General features: G+C 43.4%; 2 protein-coding genes across 4 annotated transcripts in view; both read right to left on the reverse strand.

Annotated features, from left to right (window-relative positions):
• LOC111253241 (uncharacterized) overlaps positions 1-22,848 on the reverse strand; it is a 30,292-nt gene that overhangs the window by 6,844 nt on the left and 600 nt on the right. The window contains exons 1-10 of one of the 3 annotated variants that reach the window (XR_015330266.1): positions 19,039-22,514; positions 14,365-14,401; positions 4,513-4,770; positions 3,502-3,853; positions 2,426-3,078; positions 1,925-2,225; positions 1,464-1,644; positions 1,117-1,303; positions 524-984; positions 75-251 (exon numbers count right to left, since the gene is read on the reverse strand). Coding sequence is in view for 2 of the 3 variants with exons in the window: in XM_086992961.1 (XP_086849087.1) it covers positions 75-251; positions 524-984; positions 1,117-1,303; positions 1,464-1,644; positions 1,925-2,225; positions 2,426-3,078; positions 3,502-3,853; positions 4,513-4,770; positions 14,365-14,401; positions 19,039-21,879 (5,448 nt within the window). In the remaining variant the exon portion in view is untranslated. Of the gene's footprint in view, positions 1-74; positions 252-523; positions 985-1,116; positions 1,304-1,463; positions 1,645-1,924; positions 2,226-2,425; positions 3,079-3,501; positions 3,854-4,512; positions 4,771-14,364; positions 14,402-19,038; positions 22,515-22,848 lie in introns of those variants that run through there. The other 2 variants (XM_086992961.1, XM_022812368.2) reach the window with 2 other exon arrangements.
• Positions 5,045-14,354, reverse strand: LOC147755137 (uncharacterized). The gene is made up of 2 exons (XM_086993014.1): positions 8,518-14,354; positions 5,045-7,982 (listed from the first exon to the last, which is right to left on the reverse strand). Exons 1-2 carry the CDS (start codon positions 8,825-8,827, stop codon positions 7,870-7,872), a joined length of 423 nt encoding a protein of 140 aa, XP_086849140.1. The 5' UTR covers positions 8,828-14,354; the 3' UTR covers positions 5,045-7,869.

Consider the following 22,848-nt stretch of genomic DNA (forward strand, 5'->3'; position numbering starts at 1 on the left):
CTAATCTGTGGAAGAACCATCAGGTTTTTCTGGAGTTCGGTCCTGTTTAGACAGATGTAGATGTAACTGTATACCTGTTCCTTGTCGAGTAAGAGCAGCCTGCTCCAGAATGTTGGAGGGAGCTCGCAGGTTTCTTCCATTATTAGGTCGTCTGGAGGCAAACGCTTCCTTCGCTCTATAAATTGCTCAAAGGCAATGCGCCGCGAGTTTGAATGCATTGTCAAACCTAAACCACTAAGGAAGGCGAGTTTCTGGAAGGATCGAGAAAAATCTTACAGTTTACGATCTTTGCCATATAACCCTGAAGTAGTTTGCATGAGAGGAATATACTACAATGGAATGATACTAGAAGTGTTGTCGAAGGAACCCTTGTACCATTTATTCTAAGAATCACGTATCAGTTGTGCTACAAAACATAGTCATTCTTTTCTACTCCACGTATTTCATTTGAAAAACAGGCCTTAACTATAGTATGTCTTCCGCATTGAGAATTATCATAAAACACAAATGGGAAAATACTTACCTCTTCACTGCATTCCATCTTGATTTTAGGCCCAGCCCATGATACAATAAAAACTTCGAGGTCTCTTTCAACGTATCCGCCGATGCAGTCCTTATTTTTCATTTGAAGGTCGAGAGCTGATATTACACCTTGTTCGTCAGGTTCCTCGATTCGAGACTCTAACCCAAATAGGGGCGCTTCAATAGTTGCTTGGGCATCGATGTTACCTTGTCCCACGAGAGCCTGTGAACTAATAGAGGCTACAGGATACCCCGGAGGTGCGCTAGAACCAGTTGACACGCGGGGTGTCGGTTGCGTGAGGTTAAATGGCAAGCCCGATTGACCCAGTAGAGCATCGGCAGAAAAAAGCGAATAAAACGGTGGCATCATCCCATTTTGCTGGATCACAGTTGGCTTTACTAATTTATGCTGCTGCTGTTGGTGTTGCTGGCTTTGGCTCTCTAACAGACGCGCGTGCATACCTAAACGAATAGAGCCATAATTAATTCCTCCTTAAAGGGCAAATTAGTTACTATAACATTGTTAACAGTAGTTTTGTATTTGTGACAAGAACTGCGAAAAGATGCAAACCTTCCAATGCAGTGTAGTCTTACCCTCTTCTCCAAAATGAATTATGTTGTTGTTTTCGTTGAACGTATTTGGCAGTACGTGTGAAAACGCGCCAGCTGTTCCAGCATTTAGGGGAAGACCCGGCGTCAAGGGTCCTGTAACAGCAGGTAGACCTGGCATTTTGCCACCATTTCCATTCGTGCTATTTCCGCTATTCGAGTGCGGTGTCACCTGCAATACGAGCCAGGAACGATACCCCAATATGTGTATTGACTTGCAGAGCTTCCAGCGATAGTGACCTGAGATGTTCGTATTTTGCACTCGCATGCAGGCAGTAGATCACAAATAAAAAAAAAACTCAGCTGCTATATATCTTGCTTTGTGAGAATACCTGCTGGAACTTGGAACTAAGGTGGTGTTGAAGGCCTCCGATGGGTTGTGCGATTGCAGGACAGCCCCCCTGAACGCCACCGCTCATACTAAGAGAACCGGACGAGCTATTAGACTTGCGACCACTACTGCTCTCCGGACCTCCTATAGAGGCACGAGATGCTGAACTGCGCGAACTTTGACTATATAATTAAAGATAAAACATGATATCAAACAAATCTAAGTGTTAGTGATTGAGTGCAAGGATCTCGTACCTTTGATTGTAGCACTTGATGGTTACAAGTCAAAACGATCTGTTTTTTTTTTACATAGTTTAGCTTTGCGATGCAGATAAAACTGACACGAATATTGTATTGTTAAGGGACTTATTATTTAATATGCATCTTGTCTACGATTACCATCAAGTGCACCACAAGTAAATAAAGCTAAAAGAGAGTCGTAATTAGCCAAATATTAACTTACTTCTGCGATTGGTTACGCTGTGCCTGTTGCGGTTCTTGTGTGGAGCAATCACGTGCTGTCGCAGCACTTGCAGCGGCAACGGCTTGCTCTCGAAGAAACAGTTCGTAGTCCTTACGTTTTTCCATTTCGAGACGGGCAGCTGTGAACCAGGCCGGGTCAGGATGTGTAGAACTGGGTGGCCCGAATTGATTTCCATTTGTGCTCTCCATTGCTGTTGAATCTTGCTGTCCAGCAGCAAACGTGCTTCCAGGCTGACCAGGAGCTCCCCCGATCGCAGAGGTCGGTTCTGAGCGCGGCGTACCTATTAAAAACGAGAACAGTTAATTCCGGAACGAGTAAGGGCGTTGATCGTTTCCTATTTATTACATGCATCCTTCATTTGTCCTTCTTGCGAAATATAACTATTCCAGTATTCTGACTATGGATAGCTACCTTTTTGATAGGAATCAAAGCCTTTTATCCCTTAACTTTCGACCACCAGCTTATTTCCTCTGGCCTTACCCTGTATAATCGAACCTCGCGACGTCGATGGTACCAACGACTGTTGTTGCTGTTTGCTTGCTGTGGATTCCGTCGCATCCTTGCGGCTAGTAACCGAGCCACCCCCACTAGCGTTCGGGGATACTGCGGGCTGAAGTGAGTGATGGCTAAAGGGATTATTGAAAGGCTGTTGCAATTGCGTTGGCTGCTGTTGTTGTTGTGATTGTTGTTGGTGATGCGCAGTTTGTTGTTGGGCAGCGGCGGCAGCTGCAGCAGCTGCCGCTGCAACAACCTGTTGCTGTTGCAGCTGTGAATGGGGATGACCGTGAGTGGCTGCAGCAGCGGCGGCAGCTGCGGCCGCCGCGGCCGCATACCGCGGGTCTAGAAACATCGCGGGGTCATCGAGACGGAACGCTGGATGATGATGCAACAAATACTGGTTGTAATCGTATGGGGGTGGAAGCGGTGATGGATGCGGAATCAGACCTGGTGAGGCGGTTGGACCATCAGTGGAAATTCCGCCAGCACCCCCAGCGCTAGTGCTGCTTGAACCGGCTGAACAAGTTGTTGCACTGCCGGTACTTGCGACTCCCGGATGGACTGTTGATGGAACGACAACGCTTGACGACGATGATGACGACCCGTTAGAGATAATCGATGAGCCACTACCCGCCCTAGGGTTATACGTTAAGGCCCCATACAGAAATGAAATTTAGGTTATCATAGAGCGTTCGTTCGAAAGGAACCGTCTCGGGAAACGGTTAACGGCCCGTGAGTGCACTGTGTTACTTGAAATCATCCAAAGTACGCATACTCATTTATGCAGAATTATTTTATCTCATCTTATCGAAACATACGCGGCAAATGTCACATGCGTATCAAATGAGCCCTCAGAAACGGAGAGAGAGCGAGACAGAAAAAGAAGAAGAAGAATCCTCAAAATTTCACAAAGATCCAAGAGTTTTGCTCATTGAGGCAAACAACTTACGAAAATAATTTTATAAAATTATACGGAAGAGGAAATACGTGCAGGGCTTACATTATTTGGTGCATTCTAAAATGACGACTTATCATAAAAGTTGCATGTGAAAAGTGACCTGTACGGTTGAAATCCTCTGCTGGGCGAAGGCTGCTGCTGTTGCTGTGATTGCTTTTTATGAGGAGAAGCTCGGGGGTGTGCGGATGTCTGCGTAGGTGGTTCGGGCGTTGTACTTGTCAGGTCAATGGGTTTGCGTGCGTCTGATCCGGCCCCTGGCGACGCACACAGTCCCTGGCCCAAGGAACCCGTAGGCCGTTTTGCCGCTGACGAAGATGAGATAAACGATGATGAATAAGAAACGGCAGTCGGGGAACAGCTGGTTGGAGCCACAGGCGCGCCATTGGAAATGGGAGATGATGATATCGGCGGCGCTCGACTTCCCGGGGAACGAGGTTCTTTGCTTGCGGCTTCTAACACAGCAATATAATAATTATATGATCGTCAGTGAATAGTTCAACAAAGCAAAAACTAAGAAATCATTTATTAAATTGGTGTACATCGGGCATGACCTGATTTTCCAACACATAATTGCCATTTTTACTGGTTCGAAAATGTTCGCTTCTATCGAACTTGTATATATTACTCGATGTACTGTAAAGTTATGTTTTCTGCAATTCCTAGACAGCTTCTTGAATCAATCCTATAAACCGTTAAATAATATTTTGTACCAGAGATTTTAAAACCTTAACGTTCGTCTTAGTCTGAAGTTATATACTCAAGTATCACAATTTTTGTCATTCACAAATGTGTTCGAAGTGTTCCTAAATATAATTTAATATATAGACAGAAGGCAGAGGAAATGGATTACTACATTTTCCAAAACTCCATTCCTCCAAAACTTCCATTCATTTTACTAGCTTTCGTTACCTTCGCATTGATAATTTATATTAGTTAAAGCTGTGTCTCAATGACTTAGATTAGTTATATCATAGACATCGTACGTAACTTGAAGAAGCAAATCACACAAAAGTGCGTTTGTTTTGGAACTTTGGTTAATTAGTCCAACTTATAGGTGGATTGAGCTATAGTATTATATTACCAATCAATAATAAGGGCCAGCTTTACTTACCCGTGGGATCGATAGCTTGTTTAGCGAGCTTGCGAAGTGCCGCCGCAAAGCTGGATGTGCGAACTGTATTCACTTGTCCATTACTGAGCTGTGCCGATGTCTGAGCTGCGTTGGGAGGCTGCGGCAGGAAGGCCCCGTTCATTCCTCCAAATGGTCCCTGCGCTCCTTGACAGGGCGGAGTAATAGCCGCTGGGGTTCGCCCCGAACCCGCTTTAGATCCAGGTACTGGGGGTAGCCCATTAGAATGACCGGGGTATCCTGAAATATCCGAAAGCATGAAATTCACGGTAGCAACAACAAATCATATATGTCAATTTACAATCTAACAATTTTTTAAATTATAATGCTAATAAAAAACAAAGTAGCGAAATAAAACGGTTATAATTCCCTTTAATGGGTCTGTGGTTCTTCGAAGTGACCCTTTCTGCTTGTTTCTTGCTTTTATGGCAGTTACAAGCAGCAAATCTACTTGATTTGCTAGCTGGATTTTTAACGGACTCACTTGGTGTCATTTGTTTGTTGGTAATTGTGTTCATGCTACTGATACCGCTGCTATTTCTTTCGACAACAACGAAGCAACAACACAGCGTCGGTATTCAGTACATTTTGCCGTATCTCTGTATACTTCATCCGCTGTCTCCATCCCTGCTCAGATCATGAGGCTTCCACGAAGAGTGTGTTACCCCTCTACCTATAGAAAATCCACAACTGACTCCGTGCCATCACACTTCCTCTTCGTCCTAAAAGCCGCTGAATCATGGACGTGATCATTCTAGCCTGCCGCATGCTTCTCTTAGTAGCGCTTCTTCTCGCTCAGAGATTGTCAGCTGCCCCTGTTTTGCTGTTCATGCTGCTGTCTCCTGCTCGCGTCGCAACCGAGGGTTTGCCGCTTGATCTTCCACGCGCCACGCTACTCCAACTCGCTCCACCTTGAGCCTCTGCCCTTACCCTCGGACGGCATTATCATGATCAACATCATCATGGGCAGCAGGAGCAGTAGTGTAAGCAGACATATCCAAGCAGCTAGTCAGATAGATTGGGTAGCTTAGGTAGATAGTGGCATCGGTAACGACGACAGCGGCGGCGGCGGCGGCGGTCGCGACGGCGACGACGGGCGGCAGCGAAGGGCAACTTGGCTGCTGGGCGGCACATGACAAACAGGCGGCACCAACAAGCAGCCATTGCCGCTACAGCGCCCAGTGTCCTCGCGGACGCCGCTACCGCCGTGTAAACAACTACCACAACAAACGTCTCGAGAATAGCTTGCCTCCCGCATTCCAACATCCCGGCAGCAGCAGCAGTAGTCTCGGCCCCTAAGCCACCTTCGCTCGCACCACAGCTTTACATTTGTCCCCTTTTGAGCTCGTCGTGGAACACCGCTGCCTAACACGGCCCGCTACTCCTACGAGGCATCCCCCTGCCGGACCAGGACGTGGCTAAGGAGGCAGCAGATATCGTTCCGGGAGATAGAGCCATCTCGTTTACTGGTAGCAAGGGTAACAGTAGAGGACAGCAATGAATGGCTTCTGGCGTTTCTGTTTCGAGTAGCGAATAGCGCGAAGCCTAGTTCCTACCATCTACTGGGTTGTTTCTTCTCATTCATTTGTCTTCTTGCCGAAATCCAGTGGGGACGCGGCGCCCACTGCAATTGCTACTGGTACGACAAGCAAACGTATGCTAGCAAACGTAGCTGCGTCCATCCTTTGTTAATTGGCTGTTTCGAGCTTGACTATGCTCTAAATAAATAGGCGAAACCTTGTTGGATACCCACCCTCTTGGGGCTTTTAACACAGCTACCAAAACTGTCGTTGCTGCTCCAATTTACTCAAAGGTAAGGTCGGCCTCACTCGATCTATGCTGGTCGTTGCGCTGCAACTCGCCTGGGCAACTAGTCGGCCAACTCCGTTTATCGACAGTCAAGGAGAGAAAGGAAAGCTCCCCAACCCCACGGGTCTTTTGCCTCCTCCCTTCACTTCATCTCGTTGTCACAGCGTTGGTTCTCGAATGCAGCCGACAGCCAGCTCACTTGCTCGACCCAAATCCCCTTTCGCCCTTTTCCCCATAGTCTTCCTAATACCCTAAGCGAACGTCCGCTCGAGAGCGACTCGTTCTCGTCGGCTGCCCGCCCGCCGGCCCACTTGGCCCACACCAAGAACGAGATTCCACTTCTTTACTGCTTGAGCCGCTCTTCGTCGTCTTCTTCGTCTTGACGCGTCTAGGGCCTTACTAAATAACGCCTGTCGACTAAGATAGTTCCTGCCAAAAAAAGGGTCATACAGGGTAATATAGCTCTCAGTAATGGACGAGGGGGCAATGTCAGGACGTCCATGTTAGAAGAGCATGTAGTACAGTCACCCAAAATATTTAGAAAATTAAAAGCGTCATTAGATCACTGCTGTTAACTAATTAATCGATAGTTAATGTTACCACGACCGTAGGCGGTAAAGAAGTGCAAATATGGGCGCTAGCGCCACGCTAGCTATTGCATAATGCCCGAGGTAAAGAACTTCTCGTAAAATTTGTTCCGAATTTCAGAGCACATTGAGTGGGTAGTAATGTTGGATGGATCCTGCTAGCTTACTTACGCAACGGGTCATCGTACGTTTTGGCTAATATGAACAAGGAAGCTTCGTTAGTGTTTGCCAAAATATTCGCTTTGTGACGATTTGATGATCAATTCCCTCTGTTCTACATAAAAATGATTACGAGGATACCGCATACAATATACCCAAATAGACGACAATATAAAATATAAGATTTATTTATTACTTTTTTTCTTCAGATAATTAATATTTTAGAAACTGACAAGCATGTATTAATTACTTGTAATTCATATTTAAAGTCATCCGTGATTCTGACCCGAAGACAGCCAGCGTGTGCTCCATTGTGCCTCCTTAATGCGGTTGAATAATGTCGGTAACCCTAAGTGTAAGCACGTCTAGCATTACCGCGAGCGCTCCCCAAGCAGAGAAGAGCGGGGACACTGAATCAGCTTGCCCCTCGTTTGGGATTAGTCTTTAATGAGAGCTGGCTGGGGACTTAAACATTTAACCACATCTTACATGATTCCAAGACGGTAAAGGACTAAATTGACCGAGGTGCTGTGCTAGATTTGGCGAGGGAGATCCGCTGAGATTTCTTCATTAGTCGAAAAACCAAGAGGACGTTAATAAAATGGCTAAACCGATATTATCAATTATTCGAAAAACTTTTGGTATGGTTTTTTTATTCACTAATTAGCGTATAGCACAGTTAAAAGCTAAGTAGGCTATGGGTCCTTAAAGGTATTGCGTGACCAGTAAGTAAACCCAATTTTGCGTCATTCAGCCAGAGCTTGCAATATTACTGGGCTCTTCCTCAAGTGATAATTTGCGCATCGAAGAGATTCAGTTCGATAGCATCGCTCCACAAGTTGATAACGGATTCACCTTTCAACTTGAACGAAGTGCAAACGAAGTGGAACTCTGAAACTGGTTTCATTCGCGGTATTAGAACTTGATGCTACTCGTATGGGAATTTTCTCTTTCTCTCTCAGTGTACAACATATACGAACCCTATTAGCCTGCATAACAGCGTGGTAAAAAAAAAATTCATACGGACTGTACAAACAATAAACGTGTTTGATGCAGAACACTTAGACATTAACCTTTCTATGGCACGAGTTGACTCTAAACGTTTATATCTACCAGTCATTTTCGATATAATGATTTACGGCGTTATAAGGGAACTAAAATAAAAAACAAAGATTGCTACTGGTTTACCGAGTTCGATTTAACAATGAGTTTGCGCAGCCCGAATAAATAGCTAATCAGATCATAACCTGGTGTTTTCTCCAAATGATGCACTTCAGCGAGACAGAGAACGCGTGTAATTTAATTGAGCTCGATGCCTGTGGCTTAACATAACCCAACATAAATGATTGTGTCAAAAAAGTAGCAGCAGCAACAACGACAATAGCAAACCCCACAATAATAACCCAGCTCGTTATTATTAGCTTATACTTACCACTGAGTGGAGGTAATTGAGGATAGTCAGAAAAGCCGAATGGACGAAGGAAGCCAAAAGGCATTTGCCCCGGTGGTGTTGCAGGGTGCGGCGAGCCAGTTGCCTGCAGAGGCGCACACGGCGGTCCCAGCAACAGCGACGGGACGAGAGGCGGCAATACCCCTGCCATTCCGGCCCCAGGTCCAGACGAACTCACCGGCACCGGGGGCAAAGCACCAGGGCCAGAAGGTAGGCCGTCTGGTCGGTTCGTGAGGCCACTAAGTCCATTCAGCCCACTGAGTGGTAGGCCGAAGATGTTATTCGAACTCATTGCGGCATCCTCCTCATCGTGACCACAATAACAGATAGGAACAGGCGCAAGGATGAGCGTTTGTCTTCCCGCGAAGAATATCAGCTGCTTGTGCTCTAGCTTCCGGCAAAGGTCTAACACGATTTATCTTTAGCTATTACTCGTCTGTGACCCAGGTCGAGAGATGCATGATTACTAACTGCTAGTCACTCTTCTTAACCATTTGCTGCTTCGTCCTGTGTTTGCCCCGGGGGCTGCCACTAGAGAAGTCTAAGCCCCTCAACTGCATCCAACTCTGGCGGTCATTTACGTGCAACCTCAAACTCATGGGGAAGTACACAGTAGGACGAGTTCCCGAACGAAGAAATCTACACAAATGGGTACGGGCTGGCAACGGTATTCTGCCTATCACCTCAAAAGCTAAGACACTAAAAGTACTGGGTCAAGCTCAGCTTCGTCTCAATGCCAGACTGCTGATTACAAGTTATATCCGATTGAACAATTTACAGTATGTGCCGAACAACAGCTAATTCGAGGTTGTTTCCGTAGTCAGGTCAAGTACTTTGGTCGAGTGACTAACGCTGGTTTAATTTGTCAAGCACGACGATCAGCAAAAATCGTTCCCAACCTGATCATCAGTGTATTAACATGAAGAAAGCCAAAATAACAATGGTACAAGTGAGGTAGTTCCCAAACGTCAATAAATGGACACTGCCCATACAGCGTATTCTCAATGCTTAATCGCCTAAAACATGCATAATATATATATGCCTTTCAGTGCGCTTGTTCTGATGGTACTTTTTCTTAATAGTTATCTCTCTTTGTATTTCTGCCCAGAGCTGAGCTGGCAAGTTTTGCCGGATGAAAGCACAGAATAAAAGAGCCACCCTTTTTAAAGCACCGTGTCGCACGATTATCTCCAAAGATCTTCATTATCCGACCGACTACCGCTCATGAACTTCAGGAACATCAACAAGCAGATAGATAACTGCTTAAACACATCTATGGAGGTAGGACACATATAGAAGAAACAGAGGCAACGGATAAAGCCAACTGAATACTCTTATAACTAAACTTTCACACCACCAACAAGCTGTCTATCAAGCTCGACTCTTTTCCTCTTGATCGGAGATATAACTGAAACTATGAACAGCAGGTCCACATGACGCGTAGAAGTGTACTTCACTCCGATTAGTAGTTGTGGCAGAGATTAGCGAAACTTTCTCATCATTGCAACGTGATCACACATCCATCGTCACAACTACGACAATCTTGCCCTATAAAAATATCTGGGTTTTGCTGTGCTCCAGTTCGTGACCATGATCTCAACGTATCTGGCACCCTGCAGTCTTTATGTAGAGTTTGCTGGGCTGCCGCCGCTGCCGCTAGTGCTGACCGATATTAGTGGTAGGAGCTCCATTCAACGCAGGGTAGCGGACGGCTTCGAGCGCAATGGAGCTCAGAGCTAACTCACTTGGTTCAGCTTGGCTATGCCTGCTTACTGTATAGCTGGCAGGCTGGCAGGCGGCTGCCTCGGTCTGCTTGCTTAAGCTCCTGTTCCCAGCGTACAAATGATAGTGCGTGGATTTGGTGGTAGTAATGGCAGGCAGCGTTTGCTCGTCGGACGCAATGCACGGTGGCCTGTTTAACAGTGGCTGGGGGTTGTCGGCGGTCGCTACGAAGTAGTAGCTGTGTATGTTTTGTAAGGCAGACAAGACCAGGCTAGAATTTCCTAGTAGCCGCGTCGCCGTTGTCACTGTTTTCCTTCGCTAGCAGCCTGCCTCTGCCAGTTTCTAGCTAGCCAGACTCTGTTCTCTCCCCTGGAAAAATCGTCGTCGTCGTCATCATCGTTGGCGATTGCTGGGGGAGGGCATCCGCTTACCTCTCCTCCAAGCCCCTCACCCTCGTCACCAACATTGACCCCTCCCTCTCCTTCCACCTCTTTCTTTTTCTCCCTGTTTGTCTTGTCAGTTCCCCCAGGTCGTCCCAGTTTTCTCCACAGTACCGTCCTGAAACCGCTATCGCTAATACAACTACCGCCACCATCACTAAGGTTACCCCAAACCCCACTAATACACGAGCTCCAGATCCAGCCGGCGCACGGTCACCTCAGTCAGTCTGTTCTGACCCACTCGCCCGGCCAGCTTCTCGCGCTTTATGGCGACCTTCAGCATAAGCAGAAGAGTTCCAGGAGAAGGAACAAACGAGCAGGTAAGCAAGAGAGGAGAGCTAACAGAGCGCAACCTTCCGAGGTGATGAGATTGCTGAGGAGCAGCAAGGATCGTTGAAAACAGCTGGTAGACTGCCTTCAACTTTCAGAGGACTCATAGGTAGCCGACCAAGCGACCAGTGTTGGGTTTTGCGATTATCAGTCCAAATGAAGAGAGTTAAAGCTGACACCCGGATCAGGTTAACGACACTGAGATACGAACTATTTGCTTTGCATGTAATGAACACTGAGTTCTCACAGTAAGTTAGGTCTCGCAATATTTACAAAGAAATTTTGCTACCTAAGTGTCCTCTGTCTAAAGACTTCGACGAGAAATATAACACTTATGGTAAAGCTTAAAGTAACTGCTTAAGTTATTAGGTTACTAATTAGGTAAAGGAAACTTAATTGTGGTTATCAGACACTTGAGGCACGAGCGTTTATATATTATAAAGTCCAATGGAGACATCTACAGAGCATTTCATGAATCTGCTTATTCTTCAATTAATGTACAGGTGTATGCGTGTATGCAGTTGTATTAGTTCTGAAACCTTTTTACGCCTTTAATAACTTTTAATGTGCGAACAGTCCTTTGGAAACCCCTGTTCGATGCAGTGTCAAGGATATGCCGCGAAAAGGTCTGCCGGACTGAGTCTTGGTACACTTACCTGGAGTTTCTCCAACAGACCTATAAGACGACATGATTAATCATATGCCATAGTAAACATTTGTCAACACTGAAATTTGAAACAGCGATGACCAAAAAGCGAAATCAAGCATCTGTTATCTTTAAAGCTACGCTAATTGTAGATGTGTCAAAACAAACTCCAGTGTTCACGGTACTAAACCCAAACTGATGGTTTGCTGAAGCAGCCTGTGTGTCAACTAGTATAGTCAATGAAATCCGTACAGCCGTATTATTAAAAGTAAATTTTCTCAAGACAAACCATTGTTCAGGAATTATTCTGGCAACAGTTGATTTATTTAAGGCAGTCTTGTACAAAATTCAGTTTCATCCAAGTAAACCTGTGCACAACAGCGCCAGTCAATTTTGAAAATTTTAAAAGTCTCTTTCAGTCCTAGCGGAACGGTTTGGTTTTAAAATAGTAATGAATGTATTTTCTTTTAATGTTTAGAACCTTCACTTTAAAGTGGCTCATCATGGTGAGCGATAAGTCACATGACACCTTTGCAATCTCATTTTTTTGAGCGAACGTTAGTAATGGCTAGGGGCTCCTTCATTCAGAAATATAACGAGGGTCGTGTGTAATATGCTAAGCATAATTTCTTTCATACAACTGTTCTTTGTTATGTTACTTAGCCGGGTATGCAATATATGCGCATCACATCCGTGTCAATCGATTAACATACCAATATCTCGCTTTACCTACTCTCACGCGCAAGCGTCTACAAAATAATTTACACTAAGCTATTATGATCCGTAATAAATTTCTCCAAAAGATAGCTATAGGGTAACATCTACACTGTAACATGCTTGGTCAGGGAAATGTTTAGTCAGATATAGGTACTTTACACCAACTTTGAAAGATATATCTATGACATGGGGATTATTTATCTAATTTTAGCATTATACTACTGTTGTACTGTATGAATTCCAATGCACGTCTATTAAAATCGTAGCCATGATAATCTGGGATCCTTAAAGCATATGCGAGAGCAACTCCTTGAACTTGACAGTTTATAGCGGAACTGTCCCGCAAAGCTTGCTGACACTATTCCAAGATCCTGACATTGAATAGCTCTACTCAAGAATGAGAATCAACAAGACTTTAACTGACAACGTATAAACAGAGGAGTTGGCTTCCAATACACTCGTGTTGTATTATTATGAGCGAACTTTAGTCTGGACTTTAGACTACAAACGTTAATGCTTTAGGAAAAAAGTGTATTTTCGAAACCTATCCTATTTCGTTTCTTTTCAAGTCAAAGACTTACTGAAGTAGGCTTAAATATTTAAACCTCATCCGGCGATAACTCTGTAACGGAAGGAACTACTCGAAGTTAACTCTCTAAACTTAAAGGATTCGGAAAATTTGGTAAATGTATTGAGCCCCTACGGCCATTCGGGGTCGATAAGGGCTGCCTTAAGGTACGTTTGAGCAAGGGTAATCGGCAAGAAAATCGTGAACTGCCTAAGTAGATGGCGAACAACTGTTATGGTTAACGACTCTGACTATATGAAACATTATCAAAAAATAGGAGCCCGTATGCCCCACAACCTAAGCGAAAACCCTATGCAGCGTAGCTCTATATAGCCTCTAAACATGTCGATGGTAGATCCTTGTTCTGAGTGATGAAGGGTAGCCTCTCTAGGTTCATACGAAGCAAATAAAAGAATGGGTGGCTCCGCGAGATTCGCCTAAGCTAGAGTTAAATTCAATTCTCGTCCAAAAAAGACCAAGAACAGATTCAGGGCAAAATTCTCATATACAAGAAAATTGTTGGAACTTAGAGATCCAACTTCTAAGCAGATCTGAGAACAGTTTTTGCGGCGAGACTATAAGAACCTTATACACATAAAATTCTCGGTAAAAACAGGATGATTATCGAAGGCCCATCTGCATCGAGTATATAAGGCCACTTAACAGAAACGGCCATTCCTAGACTACACACTGCAAAGAACATTAATAATAGGTACGTTCGCGTTCATTATATTCTGTTGATCTCATTGCGACAGTCTACTACCTTTCCCACCTCTGCCAATGGAACTTTATAATCGGGCATTTAATAAAAAAAGAAAAGTCCGAACCGCTGGCAAATTCTGTGATATTAATCCTGAACATTTTTTTATGTTACATGTGAAAATGGTGTAAAAAAACTATACAAGAGACGCTTAATATTATAGAGAACAACGGCTAATGCTTAATAATGTAATTGATCGTTAGAACTCGGAAAATGTGCGGTTACTTATTAGTTGAAAAGAACGGATGCATTTGTTATGCACTAGTTTTATACAATGCCTATGATCATAAACAACATATGTCCCTAAAATGAGCGCCGTAGTGTGGTTTTAGTCCTTGTATATTGTAACGTAGTTAACTGGCCAAATCGATAACGGTATTTCCACAAATAGTTCAACTATTTAAAGTCTTGTTACTTATGAAAAAATCCTTCTCCATAGATGAGTTCAATGAATTTTGTAGGCAAATAGGATATAAGAGATATTATATATAAAACAATTTTACAATTAATATGCCTGTAATTTTAACAAACTTGAACCAGTTTAATTGGCATCTTTTTAGTTCTTAGTACGGCCATTCCATCCAGATGTGTCGACTATGTCAGCTGGCATCCGGTTTTCAGTAAACTTTATTTAAGCATAACTCACCGCTTGTCGACGATGATGCTCCATTACTGTCCTCGTCCTATAACGAAAAAAAGTGAATATATAATGGTTTCGTTAGTTCAATTAGGGTGCCAGGTTTTAGCCTTTCATTTACGATAGTTAATCTAAAGGATATAAAGATAGCTGGGGACACGAGCACCAAGCATATTATAATAACTATGCTAATATAATAATCGCAACGTGCAATCTGATTAAAAGCACAGTGTCAAAAATGGTGCCGACTAAAATCAAGCGCCAACATTTTACATTCAGTTGAAGAGGATCATCTTCGCCGAGGTGAAACGTTTGTTCTGGGAGACTTTTTGTACCTACTATTGTCCAGAGGCCAAGAGTGACACTACTGAGGTGTCCCGTCAACTAAGATGAAGAAAATCAATTTTAGTGAGTTCGAAATGATGGTAATTCGGTCGCACCAGTTGAACTCTAATTAGAGGTATTCTAAAAATAATGGAAGTGAAGCTCTCAGATCTAATAATTTAGATATTTGGATACAGTTTACAACACAGGGATCGCCTTGATCAATGTACCAAATAAAGTGAGTCCTTAACAATAAAGATTTAAATATAAAAACTAAATCGACTGCTCTACAAATAAAAGAAAAGTGTTTTTTTAGTTAGCAATATTATTTTAATTTGTTAGGATTTTTTTGGTTGAATTCTAAACTGTTATCAAAAATCATATCAAATTAAGACGTGGAACAAGTCGGACTCCGTGGAAACTGTAGGCTTAGAATGGAAATATATTTACTAAAAGAATTATTAACTTAATAAAAATTCTGTGAGTTACCATAATATTTTTTTGAAGAAACGTTCATTGTGTGCAATGTGATCGTCTCTTCCAACGCCAATTCTACATTCGTCCAAAAGCGAGTTTTTAACAAAAGATCCTATTTGGCCTAATGCTTCAAGGCGGAAAGTGTGAACAGCAAGATCTCTTAGCTTTAGACGTATCTATGTCGTAAGAAAGCATCGCCGAAGTGATATTTTACACAATTTTTCGTATATTTTGTATACATGTTAACGTGAGTGTACGTGAAGCTAAATCGCGCTAGAGTATGAACAATTGATGGCGGAAACATTTGAGCAAACTATGTATCGATACTCTAACGAAACCGAACTAACAAATTTTCCATACAATGTAGAACGCACATTTCTCACCTTTACTAGGGGCATTTTTAGTTATTACAGACGAACTTGAATGCACATCAACTAGCTTTATCGAACACCAAGATCTGTGGTAGCAAAAATCCACCGAATGGACCGAGAAAGGCGCAAGCCCAGGTTCATTCACAATAGCTCGTACTAAGTGGTTAGTGCCTACAAACTATTGAAACGACTATCTGGATAGAACTCCTTGTATTAACGTCGTAAGAAAACGACACAAACATGTTTTCAATGTGCTATCTACATCTAAAGTAAATTTTCCTTTATCCTTTTTATTAACACAACGAGACGGGATGTTTGCCTCACTTTTGTACTTTCGAGACTCACATCACACCTAGTCTTGTTCATATGGAGTTACCGTCCGAATGACAAACCATTTTTGTCTAGGTTCGCCGGTAATAGTGGTTACCTTTGATAAGAGTAACTACAAACTTTTCATCGTGTTTTCATCGATTTGGTCTCACGAGATCTATTATGAGGGATTCCATAATGAAGCTGTTTCAAAATACGCATAGATATGAAATCGGATTACTAACTAACGGCTTACCATAAATTAATATAGCAGTTAAGTGTTCGGCACATAAGCTTTATGCAAGCGACCATCGTTTTGTGCACCGTTAAACTGGGAAAATGTCACACACAGACTTCTTAGGCACTTCTTAGGCTTAAAAAAACTAAGCAGTGATTTATGTAATCATCATATTCCACGATTAGGGAAAACACCAATATGGTAGATCAAGAACAACATCTATTTTTCGTAGCTGAATATTAAAAAACAAATAGAACACCTATTCCATTTAAGCAAGGGCCATTTTAGTACTACATGCCGCTTTGCGTATGATCGCCATGACCACCGTCACGATAAATTGCATATTCTAGTCTGCATTTGAGCAAAGCGCCAGCCGTCAATTATATACTAGAATCAGCATTAGTCAACATATACTAGTGGTCACTAAAACTCACTTAACGGCTAATGTTTATCTTTTGTGAAACCTGAACATGTTTTAAGCAAATGAGACTCCTTATCCAGGCGCCCAAAAGCTTAGTGGGACCAACAGGGATCACCGTGGTATGACTACACACCACATAATTTATTCACCTTATAATTGCTGAAAGTATTTGATGAGCGAACGTTGAAAGTAAATCACACAAAACATGCGTGATGTATTAATCGCTAAATACAGATTTAATACTCTGATCATGTATCGAACCGTTTAATTTATGTTAATTTGTATTAGAGAAGAGCTTAGAGGCATTGATTAGCTTAGCTATTAGTTGCGCCAACTTCGATCTAACAAATAGCACCTTGACCATTTTGCCTGCCTACGAAGTGCTACATAGTGAGCCTTTTGGACAATGAATTATCATTTGATTCAATAAATTTTAATGCCCAGCCATGGACAATTAGCTATCGAATAGTTGTATTCCTCGCAAATGTCTGTGCCCAACGTAATAAAATGCTTTTAGTTCTGAGTTATGGTTATTCGACTTACATCGAAGGTTTTGCTCCCGCACCTAAATTAGAAAATGCCTAGATGTGACTACCCTGAATCTCATTGAACATCGATAATCCTACTACAAAAACTCTTAAGCAGGTAGACAAGGAGGGTCTGGTCTCGCTTTTTAGTCACAATACATTTAATCTTCTTAACAAGAAGTCTAGAAGAGAGTTTCTTGCCAATGGCTTAAAGATTCTAAAAGCAGCGTTGACAGCTAGACAGTCTACGGAACTCACAAGGTTGTAATTGCCAGCAGTTTGTCAACCAAGTAACTGATTAGATAAGATTTGATATTTTGTGATATGTCTGAGCTGCTCAACCTTAACTATTTGCACTACGCTACGCCTCTTTTCGCTTGTTTCCGCATTATCGTAATAATTTTTTTTGTTAACTACGTGAAAGATTTGATAAAAACAGCATTCAATAAAGTTAAAATTCATTTCCGTGGCTTACAGGTGTCGGTGATCAGCTTTTAAAATTTAAAATGTGGTTAAATAATGTTTTTTTACAAGAATCCCTTGATACGTGTTATCATGTAAAAACTAAACTTTGCAAAAAATCGTAAATTATCACACTGAGTCTATTGAAGGCATTATTTTTTGTTCAAAAATAAAGTTAACGAGCGAACTGGCACTGGTATTTCCAGTTAGTGAGAGAGATCAGGCCATATAAAAAGCAATGGCTTTTGCCCAAAGATCGCTAAAGGAGTCGGTCGAATGATATTTAAGGCCTCAACTTTTCGTTCCTGAACTTGCCAGAACAATCTCAGAAAAACATGTTTACGAAATACTAAAAGCGCCATTTCAAACAAACACTTGTATTGTATTATTAACATTATTATTGCATGAAAGGTGACAATAACCCATTATTGATTGGACGGCAAGAAGTATCCCACGACTGTGCAGCACTCTAATTATAAAGTTTCATGAAATACAAAAAAAAGGCAGATGAGCTTTTATCTAGATATCATCATCGACAAAAATATTGTTTCCAATGTAAGTATAATCAGTTTAGTGTCCTTTTATGATTTAACTGTGTTATTCACCGTTTTCTGCTCAGCTGAAGACATTTAATCGTTGAAACGGATTTTTTTTTTATGATCAGCTGTTATAAGAATTCGTTCCTCTGTTGTATTTAATTTAACTCCCAGTTATGCTTCGAACTGCGGAAACCCGTACAGGAGAACTCCCATACTACCTACTGTGCATAATTCTCTCAAGGTTGCATTCGCATAAGGGCGTAATGTTCTACTTCTTAAGGAAACAAATGTTGTTCCTAAGTAGGTTCCTGTTTAGCTTATCTCAAAAAACAGATACATTCTGAATCATGCTGGTCAGTGTGTTGATGTGTATCAAGATGAAATTCATGATTAAGATAACATTCCAGAAATAAGTGTTCGACTCAATGAATGATCTTGAAATTAATACTACCTCTAGGCAAAGACAAAAAAATCAGTTTTATGCTTCTCTTTTAGAACATTTGTCTTCCTTAAGTAACCAGTAAATCACCCAACTACCACGGCTGCCATATCTCTGTTGACAAACAGAAATGATGGGGTTTATTCTAGATCTTACGGTTCACATTTATTTAGAAGATGAAACGAAGGTGGCCTTAAAACGAGTGAGATTTAACGTAAATGCAAACTCTTAATCCTTCTCCATATCAACATCATTTTGATTGAAATGGAAAGATAAATTTGATCAATAAAGAAATAAAGGTACAAACTACACTACCACCATTAAATACGATACTTTTTAAAATTATCGGCTTATTATTCTTATTATTATTTAATCATTTCTTTATTTAAATATATTTTTTAAAGTAATTTAGTCCTCAAATTTTGGGGCAAAAATGAAAAGGTAGCCGTTACAAGCTTTCACGTAAAAATATAATAGCAATCACACTACCAAACTTCGATCAGCAAACACGGTTTTAAGAAACTATTGCAAGCAATTACCGTTTTCCATGATCAATAAAACCTGTCAGATTGATACCTGTTCTGGTGGAGGTGGCATCGTGATCCAATTATACTTCCGCATTTCTAGAGGTGCGCGAAGTCGTTCAAACTCCTTCCACTGACTGGTAAGTCCTTCAAAACATGTCAAACAGGTTACAACACTTTCGGCTTGATGTAACTGCAGAGCGCCGCCTGGTCGAGGATGTGTCATAAGGAATGGGAAGTCGGTTACTGTTATTGACCGTACACGCTTCCGGTACGTAATGATACCGCAAATATAGCAAACAAAATCATGTGCGTTGTATACTCGTGCAGAACGATCGCGATCCTCTACATGCGGAGACAATTCGTACGCTTTCCATTGCTCCATCAACGAATGATAGCAGAAGCTACAAGCAAATACGGTTCCGGCAGGATCTACCAGACAAGGGCTCGGCGAGCCCCGTGCTATGGCCAGTCGTTCAATAAGAGGGAAGAAAGGCGCGTTCTCGGTCACCTGTCGAGCACAGATCATGTACATGTCCGGAGTACGTTCTAAACAAAGGAAACAATCATGTTCGGCAGCAATTTCTGGAGGCAACGGGAGATGTGTGACAAGTGATGAGCTTGACGTCGTTACAGGTGCCAGCACTTCTCGTGGCTTCACCTTGAGATCTAGGCCATAGTATGTTTTCTTCAGAGGCGTCTGCATAACGACGGGTCCCGTCGACGTTGGAGCCGTTTGAACGGTAGTAAGCAACGTTTGCATTTGGGCAGGCGGACCGGGCGTCGGGTGGACGTGGGACGAACAAGTTGTGGCAACGCCGGCTTCGGTTGTTGTATGCGGAGACGCCACCTGAACGCGCAAACCTGATAGTGATCCAGCTGCTTTAGCGCCAGGTTCGGGAGTAGGTGCAGTCGACTGTTGGGCGGTGATTACCGGTGGTCTCGATTGTTGCTGCGAGGTTGACGTTGTTGGTGAAGGAGCCGAATTTACCTGATAAACTCTATGTTGATACGGTATACCAGAAGCTTCAAACGTGTTCCACTGAAGCATAAGATTACCACGACAATCTCCACAGAGCAAAACTCGGCCTACTCCATCCATTGGCATAGCGGCGATCGGACGGGGCAGATCCTCAATAACAGGGAAAAATGCACTCCTTTCACGCTGTGCCTTTGTATCTATGGGAATCAACTGTTCTATGGGTCCAATTTTCTCGCAAATGTAACATCCAACGTAACGTGGCCCCGTTGTTGACCTCGACAGTGGGTTCGTCGATGCGGGTTTGTGCGATGGAGGTGGAACAGTAACTTGTTGGCTTGTGTTTTGTGCCGGTAATACTGGCTTGTGGGGCGCTGCAGTTGGTATCGGCGAAGGTCCTGAACTAGCTTCGGCTTCATTAATCATAATCTTGTAATTTCTTTTGTGTTCAGGTACATTGGAGATCTCGAATACACGATACTGCCGTTGCAGGTTCTTCTGGCAGGGCGAACAAATTGTAGCGAGGCCTTGCGCATTTAAAGGCTGCGCACCTGGTGGTGGCCTAAGCAAACGCAGGAAGCCAAAATATGCTTCTCCCCCTGCAGGAGCCGTGGGCACTGTACGTTGTCCAGTAGCTGGTAACTCTGCCCCGCAAGTGAAACACACGAAAGTGGCTGAAGGCGCGGCCGCTGCTTTTTGCACGATATTGGGTGGAGGAAGGGCTCCAGGTGGTAAGGCAGGACATCCGAAGGCTCTTGGAGGCGGGAGTTGATAGTGTCGATCGCTTGGTGCAATATTGAGCTTCTGATAAGTGTCCCATTGTTGTAGAAGGTACGCATGACATGATGTACACGCCTTTACTCGACCCATCTTCTGATCGATTGGGAAGCTTCGTAATGGTTTTTCATGTTGCAATAAACTCGGAAAGAAGGGACAATTCGCAATGGGCTTGGCAAAAATATTAAGTAATGTCCCCCGGGGTACCTGTCCCCCGCAAACAAAACATACATCAGACGTCTCAGCTGTCATGTCCCTAGGCGGTGGGATTTCAGGAGTGCGCGTCTCTCGTCTCAAGGGAGACGAAGATTCTACAGGACGTTTTGCATGTTTTGAATAGTCATAAGCGATTGTGTTGTTATTGACAATATTGGCTTTATTCGGCTTTTCCGGCGTAGCCCGACCTGCTGGCCGCGACAAGTCGAGAATGTTTTGACCGTTTGGAGGGCATCCTTGTGAGCTTCGGCCCCCAACTTCGTCAACCTTAGACTCGCGAGTAGGCGTAGGTGTCAACCGATAGCCTGGCGGAGGATAACCCGGTCCCTGTGAGTGCGGTCCCTGTTGATGCGTGTGCTGGTGCAGTTGGTGAGCTATTTGTTGTTGCTGATGATGCAACGGTGTTTGCTGCGCCTGCTGTTTCATGTGTGGTTGTTGTTGCGGCTGTTGCTGCTGTTGTTGTTGTTGATATTCTTCTGCGCGAATGTCAAGCCCACTAAACGGTCCATTATCGAGTCGTTTCAGCCAATACGTCCGCTTGGACAGTGGCACTCGCTGTATTTCGTAGCTTTCCCACTGTTGCAGCAGAAGTGCGTAGCACACATTACACGCAAGCACACAACCTTCGGGGGACGTAACTTCGGCACCTGGTGGTGCAGGGTGCTTTTCAAGAAATGGGAAGAACGGTAGACATTTTCCAGATGCGTCAAATAGCTGCCGGCTAGGAAGCGGTAGTCGGGCAGGTGCACCACCGCAAACAAAGCACAGCCTAGCGGTAACATGACCGGGTTGTTGTTGCAGCTGCTGTGGATCGCCGCCAACCTGCAACGCCTGCAGCTGTTGGGCTTGCTGTTGCTGCTGTTGTTGGGGATGTTCGGACTTCACGCGCTGCGTCCCTCCGCCAGGTAGCGCACCAACCATCTTACCGCTGCTACCGTTGGCTGGTCGCTCCTGTTGCTAGCATCGGTTCAGCTGCATCCCCTGGGAGCGCCCCGCTAACGACTTATCGAATTGGCACCATTATCCCGTTCGCAGTACCCGCTCAACTTAACAACACAACGCACCAAGCAATACACACCCACACACTGAAAGCGACAAGAAAGCCCAGCAACCAGATTAGAATATCGGTTTCGCGCCGGCTGCCGCCAAGCAGCGAAGTTCCCTTAACTTCCTGTTGACGATCAACACAAGAGAAATTACTCGCAAACGTTTAAATCAACTTTGTTAAAGGTTTCTCGGTAGAGTTAGGTGTCTTCGTTTTCGGTGTACACCTCCACTCCACTTCCAGCTCTCGCTATATATATATATATATATATATATATACGCTGAATCGCTGCTATCTCTTGTTAGTCTCAAGGACGTCACTTAGTGGCACTTTCGTGTCGTTCCACCGACTCAAATCGTAAGAGGCAATCAAAAACGAAATTCACGAAATACGAACACACAAGTTACAAAGTACAAGAAAAAACTGAAAACTTTTCTTTTGAGAATCCAAACTTCAGCTAACCAAGCTCAGCACAACACAGAAACAAACAAACTCCAACCCAGGGAGCCGCCATCTTGAACAGCGCGCGAAGTGCCCGCCATGCATCTATCCGTTGACGGATATCGACAAAACGCGGCAGTATTCGAACGTCTCATGGGTAGCGACGGTTCACGATTAAATATTCATGTATCGCTGGGCCAGACACAACTGTCAAACCGTTATAAATGTTGTTGAAGAATTAAAGAATAAGTATCTATAATATAAATTATATTCATAATGAAAGCCCCATGCTGAAGGTCTGCTTAAGAAGCTTCGCATCGACAGGTTTCGGTGCACAAAGTATATTAGTCTCATCACATGATATTGTAAATAGAAGTACGTGATTGTATGTATTTGGAAACTGA

The sequence above is a fragment of the Varroa destructor genome, unplaced genomic scaffold (genome assembly GCF_002443255.2).
Source record: "Varroa destructor unplaced genomic scaffold, Vdes_3.0 BEIS01000006.1, whole genome shotgun sequence".
Lineage (NCBI taxonomy): Eukaryota > Metazoa > Arthropoda > Arachnida > Mesostigmata > Varroidae > Varroa > Varroa destructor.